The sequence below is a fragment of the Salvelinus alpinus genome, chromosome 29 (assembly GCF_045679555.1).
Source record: "Salvelinus alpinus chromosome 29, SLU_Salpinus.1, whole genome shotgun sequence".
Classification (NCBI taxonomy): Eukaryota; Metazoa; Chordata; class Actinopteri; order Salmoniformes; family Salmonidae; genus Salvelinus; species Salvelinus alpinus.
Window position 1 is genome coordinate 11,859,266 of NC_092114.1, and position 7,108 is coordinate 11,866,373.

The window sequence follows — 7,108 nt, forward strand, 5'->3', positions numbered from 1 at the left end:
GTTTACACAACCAAATAATTTCTGCACAAACTGTCAGAAACCGTCTCAGGGAAGCTTATCTGCGTGCTCGTCGTCCTCACCAGGGTCTTGACCTGACTGCAGTTAGGCGTTTTAACTGACTTCAGTGGGTAAATGTTCACCTTCAATGGCCACTGGCACGCTGGAGAAGTGTGCCCTTCACGGATGAATCCTGGTTTCAACTGTACCGGGCAGATAGCAGACAGCGTGTTTGGCGTGGTGTGGGCGAGCAGGTTTGCTGATGTCAACATTGTGAACAGATTGCCCCGTGGTGACGGTGGGGTTATGGTATGAGCAGGCGTAAGCTATGGACAACGAACACAATTGCATTTTATCGCAAACAATCTGTACACAATTCCTGGAAGCTGAAAATGTCCCAGTTCTTCCATGGCCTGCATACTCATCAGACATGTCACCCATTGAGCATGTTTGGGATGCTCTGGATTGACGTGTACAACAGCATGTTCCAGTTCCCGCCAATATCCAGCAACTTCACAAAGCCATTGAAGAGGAGTGGGACAACAGCCTGATCAACTCTATGTGAAGGAGATGTGTCGCACTGCATGAGGGGAATGGTGGTCACACCAGATACAACAGACACATATTTGTATTCTCTGTCATGTGAAATCCATAGATTAGGGCCTAATGAATGTCAATTTAAATTGACTGATTTCCTTACAGTGCATTTGGGAAGTATTCAGACCCCTTTCCTTTTTCCACATTTTGTTATGTTACATCCTTATATTAAAATGAATTAAATAAAACATGTTCCTCATCAATCTACCCTATAACGACAAAGGGTACCAAAACATTTCTGCAGCATTGAAGGTCCCTAAGAACACAGTGGCCTCCATCATTCAGTTTTTTATTTTGAATACAGTTGAAAAAAATTCTAAAAACCTGTTTTTGCTTTGTCATGATGGGGTTTTGTGTTAAGTTTGATGAGGGTTTAAAAATTATTTTATTTTTTTTTAGAATAAGGCTGTAACATAATTTTTTGGGGGGAGAAGTCAAAGGGTCTGAATACTTTCCGAAGGCTCTGTAACTGTAAAGGTGTTGCATGTTGCGTTTATATTTATGTTCAGTGTATTTAAATGCTTTTACCGGCTAACTGAAACCATGGTTTACACACACACACACACACACACACACACACACACACACACACACACACACACACACACACACACACACACACACACACACACACACACACACACACACACACACACACACACACACACACACACACACACACACACACACACACACACACACACACACACACACACACACACAACATATTCACCTTGTCTCCCTTTGGTCCACTAATTCCTGGCATTCCACTGGTACCCTGAAAACACAATTAATATACATCTCACACATTTATAATGACACCACATTTATAATGACACACACGCACACGCACACACACACACACACACACACACACACACACACACACACACACACACACACACACACACACACACACACACACACACACACACACACACACACACACACACACACACACACACACACACACACACACACACACACACACACCTCTGGTCCTGGGGGTCCGTTGGGTCCCTGGGGTCCTGGTTTACATCCATGGATCACAGGCAGATGTTTATACCTCTGTTCTTCCTCCTCCACTCCTCCTCCTCCTCCTCCCTCTTTCACTGGGTAGTCAACCTTCAAACACAAGTTATGTAAAAGTGTCTGACTGAACGGGTATCAAACATGAGCTGTCTGTGTGCCTCAATAATGTGAGCTAAAGCCTAAAGGCTTTGGAGGATAACAGTATTCAGGACAAGTAATGGTCTGTGTTCTGTAGGGAAACGTGTCTGTGTACTGTAGGGAAACGTGTGTCTGTGTACTGTAGGGAAACGTGTCTGTGTATTGTAGGGAAACGTGTCTGTGAACTGTAGGGAAACGTGTCTGTGTACTGTAGGGAAACGTGTCTGTGTACTGTAGGGAAACATGTCTGTGTACTGTAGGGAAACGTATCTGTCACTGCAGGGAAACATGTCTGTGTACTGCAGGGAAACATGTCTGTGTACTGCAGGGAAACATGTCTGTGTACTGCAGGGAAACATGTCTGTGTACTGCAGGGAAACGTAGCTGTGTATTGCAGGGAAACATGTCTGTGTACTGCAGGGAAACATGTCTGTGTACTGCAGGGAAACATGTCTGTGTACTGCAGGGAAACATGTCTGTGTACTGCAGGGAAACATGTCTGTGTACTGCAGGGAAACATGTCTGTGTACTGCAGGGAAACATGTCTGTGTACTGCAGGGAAACATGTCTGTGTACTGCAGGGAAACATGTCTGTGTACTGCAGGGAAACGTAGCTGTGTACTGCAGGGAAACATGTGTGTGTATCATTGGAGGATCCTCAGAGTAGGAAGGGGAGGACCATCCCCCTCGTTGAATTTCATAAACATTTTAATTTAAAAGTTATCCTTTTTAGATAAAACTATACTAAATATATTCACGTCACCAAATAATTGATTAAAACACTCTGTTTTGTAATGAAGGTCAACAGTACTCTGTAGGGTAGCACCACGGTGTAGCTGGAGGACAGCTAGCTTCCGTCCTCCTCTGGGTACATTGACTTCAATACAAAACTTAGGAGGCTCATGGTTCTCACCCCCTTCCATAGGATTACACAGTAATTATGACAACTTCCCGGAGGATGTCCTCCAACCTATCAGAGCTCTTGCAGCATGAACTGACATGTTGTCCACCCAATCAAAGGGTCAGAGAATGAATCTTGTACTGAAAGCATAAGCTACAGCTAGCTAGCACTGCAGTGGATAAAATATGGTGAGGGATGCTATGTTAGCTAGCTGGCTATAACAGAGGGATGCTGTGTTAGCTAGCTGGCTATAACAGAGGGATGCTATGTTAGCTAGCTGGCTATAACAGAGGGATGCTATGTTAGCTAGCTGGGTATAACAGAGGGATGCTATGTTAGCTAGCTAGCTATAACAGAGGGATGCTATGTTAGCTAGCTGGCTATGACATTCCAACACAACACTGGAACTCTTCCAAGTCAAGGTAAGATTTTGGTTTTAGTAATGTATTGCCACCGGGGCCCGCTGGTGTATCTGCTTACTGACTGTACACTGTAACGTTACTGCATGATTGTAGCAGGTTTACTAACGCGTTAGTTCTATTAGCTATGTTGACTAGGACGTTACTTTAGCTAATATGGTGACAACGATGTAGGCTGTGTGTAGAGGTTTGGCTTGACAAAGTTCTTTCCCCTGGTCACATACAGCTGATGTGTTGTACATTGAAGTCTGCCGATTCTGTTGAAAAACGTTTCGCAAACGGAAGCAAACGGGAACAAAACGGGGATAAACATACCTGAATTTGTCCAATAGAAACTCTCATTTGCAACTTTTGGACTGATGATTACAGCTAGATGCAGGCAAGAGTGTGCAAGGCGGTATTGAATGTCACTGTCTGACCATCTGTCACTGTCTGTCACCTCAAATTTGTCTCTCCACCTGTGTGCACCTAGAGTGTAAACTTTAATTCATAGTCTAGGTTGTATCAACCTCATGATGGGTACAGGGAACATTAGAGGATCATCTAGCAGCCTAAACCTATCGATGTTACATTGAACTGTGTGTGTGTGTGTGTGTGTGTGTGTGTGTGTGTGTGTGTGTGTGTGTGTGTGTGTGTGTGTGTGTGTGTGTGTGTGTGTGTGTGTGTGTGTGTGTGTGTGTGTGTGTGTGTGTGTGTGTGTGTGTGTGTGTGTGTGTGTGTGTGTGTGTGTGTGTGTGTGTGTGTGTGTGTGTGTCTGTGTGTGTGTGTGTGTGTCTGTGTGTGTGTGTGTCTGTGTTTAACCTCACCATAGTCCCTTGTTTCCAGAGCAGGGAGGGTGGAGGGAAGAGTGGGGGTGGGGGAGGGGCCAGGAGACAGCAGGGGTCAATCCTCATTGGCTCATCCAAGGACCTGAGGGCTGACAGACACATGGCAGAACCAATGACAGACAGCCATTTAAGAGAAATCAATACAACTCCAAACACATGCTGGATAAGTGAAGGGTGTGTGTGTGTGTCCTTGAGTTACGTAACAACAGTCATAGTGACAACTCCTCAGACACACACACACACACACACACACACACACACACACACACACACACACACACACACACACACACACACACACACACACACACACACACACACACACACACACACACACACACACACACACACACACACACTCACACACTGCAGTCTTACCTGTTTGAGCATTGAGCATACGGTCTAAGTGATGGTATGAAGACAGGGCCCATGTCTGGCAGAGGAGGAGCTGAAGACACAGAACTATCCAGACCATCTCCATCTGTTGGTGCAACAACTACTGTCAGACGTTAGTCAAAGTTTAAAAGTGAAAGTAAATACTCTATATCAAATTCCGTATATTAAGCAAAGCAGAAGACATCATTTTGTATGTACGGACAGCCAGGGGCTCCAACACGTCATTTACAAACGCAGCATTTGTGTTCAGTGAGTCCTCCAGATCAGAGGAATGACCGCGCGTTATGTTATTAGGCGCTTGAATTGGACCATATTTGCTGTCCTGCCCGAGCATTGGAAATGTAACGAGTAATTTTGGGTATCAGGGAAAATGTATGGAAGTAAAAAGTACATTATTTTATTTAGGAATGTAGTGAAGTAAAAGTTGTCAAAAATATAAATAGTAAATAAAGTACAGGTATCCCCAAAAGTATTCAAATGATTTTTTACTTAGTTACTTTACAGCACTGAACACACACATTTATAATGACACACACACACGCACGCACACACACACACACACACACATACACATACACATACACACACACACACACACACACACACACACACACACACACACACACACACACACACACACACACACACACACACACACACACACACACACACACACACACACACACACACACACACACACACACACACACACACACACACACACACACACACACACACACACACACACACACACACACACACACACACACACACACACACACACACACAGACACACCAAGTGCACCAGAATTAGAATCCTTCTCGCTCCTATCTCTCTACTCTCTCTCTCTTTTACTACGGCAGAAAACAAAAATAGTAACATGTTCATTCAGACCGAAAGAGGTGGATTTAAATGACTTTGTTCCACCTCTCTCTCTGTCACCTCTCCCTTCCACCTCTCTCTCTCTCTCTCTCTCTCTCTCTCTCTCTCTCTCTCTCTCTCTCTCTCTCTCTCTCTCTCTCTCTCTCTCTCTCTCTTTCGCTCTCTCTCCCTCTCTCTCTCTCTCTCTCCTCCCCTGTCACTGTTGAATCATTACATTGCAGTAATGGAAACATAATTTAAAGTCCAACCTGTTCTAACTGTATTCTTCTCATCTAAATGTTCCCAGGTGCATCTTGACAGCAGTAAAAGGACGCAGCACCGGTTACCTCTTGGAGCGTGTCTTTCTGCTGATATCAAAACGTCTTGTTTTGTGTTTCAGTCTCAACACCTGCAACACCTGCATTTTGTAATGCAACACCTGCATTGTGTAATGTAATACACACACATAGATAAGAAACAGCAGAGTAACAGTGCTTACCTTGAGGGTATTCTGTATTCTGTATCCCATCCACTCCTGGAGATCTTTTGGTTGCAGAGTCTCCTAATAAAAGCTCTTCAAGTAGTGCGATTATTTCCTCATATTCTCGCTCCCTATCCCTCTCCTTCCTTTAAGCTTAATGTATCCTTTCAGGGGCCAATAACGTCACAGTTAAATTAAAGGGAGGGACCTTTTATTTGGCGCGACAGTGTGGAACTGCGTCCTGCCAGCACCGAACAGTACTGGCTGCCAGTGGCTGGAGGAAATACACAACTCTGCACATTTCTGTGCATATGAAATCTGCCAGTGGGAATGCAGCATATCCTAAAAACACAGTGCGATAGATGCCCAATATTTAACAGCCACACTGCCACCTAGTGGAATTATCATGAATAAAACAAAAACAACTAACACCCTTGTCTTTCTTGCACTAACTACCACTTGTCTTTTCTCACTAGCACTGACTACTAACTACTATTGACTACTACTGACTACTGACTACTGACTACTGACTACTAACTACTGTCTACTGTCTACTGATTACTGACTACTGTCCACTATCTACTGACTACTGACTACTGTCTACTGACTACTGACTACCGACTACTACTGAGTACTGTCTACTGTCTACTGACTACTATTGACTACTACTGACTACAGACTACCGACTACTACTGGCTACTGACTACTGACTGTTGACTACTGGCTGTTGACTACTGACTACTGATTATTGACCATTGACTACTGACTACCCCAATTGACTATTGACTACTGACTATTGACTACTGACTACTGACTGTTGACTACTGACTGTTTACTACTGACTACTGACTATTGACTACTGACTACTGACTGTTGACTACTGACTGTTTACTACTGACTACTGACTGTTTACTACTGACTACCGACTATTGACTGTTGACTACTGACTGTTGACTACTGACTGTTTACTACTGACTACTGACTATTGACTGTTGACTACTGACTGTTGACTACTGACTGTTGACTACTGACTGTTGACTACTGACTGTTGTCTACTGACTGTTGACTGTTTACTACTGACTACTGACTTTTTACTATTGACTGTTGACTACTGACTGTTGACTACTGACTACTAATTACGGACTACTGGCTATTAACTACAGACTACTGACTACCGACTGCGGACTACGGACTACTGACTACTAACTACTGACTATTGACTACTGACTATTGACGATTGACTACTGACTATTGACTATTGACTACTGACTATTGACTACTGACTATTGACTATTGACTACTGACTTTTGACTATTGACTATTGACTACTGACTATTGACGATTAACTATTGACTACTGACTATTGACTATTGACTACTGACTACTGACTATTGACTATTGACTACTGACTACTGACTATTGACTACTGACTACTGACTATTGACTACTGACAGAGGC

General features: G+C 43.7%; 1 protein-coding gene across 2 annotated transcripts in view; it reads right to left on the reverse strand.

Moving 5' to 3' along the window:
- LOC139558940 (acetylcholinesterase collagenic tail peptide-like) overlaps positions 1-5,962 on the reverse strand; it is a 29,059-nt gene extending 23,097 nt beyond the window's left edge. The window contains exons 1-5 of one of the 2 annotated variants that reach the window (XM_071374455.1): positions 5,669-5,962; positions 4,290-4,407; positions 3,891-4,000; positions 1,588-1,719; positions 1,328-1,372 (exon numbers count right to left, since the gene is read on the reverse strand). In XM_071374455.1, the coding sequence (XP_071230556.1) occupies positions 1,328-1,372; positions 1,588-1,719; positions 3,891-4,000; positions 4,290-4,407; positions 5,669-5,698 (435 nt within the window). In that variant the 5' untranslated portion in view covers positions 5,699-5,962. The remainder of the gene's footprint in view (positions 1-1,327; positions 1,373-1,587; positions 1,720-3,890; positions 4,001-4,289; positions 4,408-5,668) is intronic. The other variant, XM_071374456.1, reaches the window with a different exon arrangement.
- Positions 5,963-7,108: the final 1,146 nt, after the last annotated feature.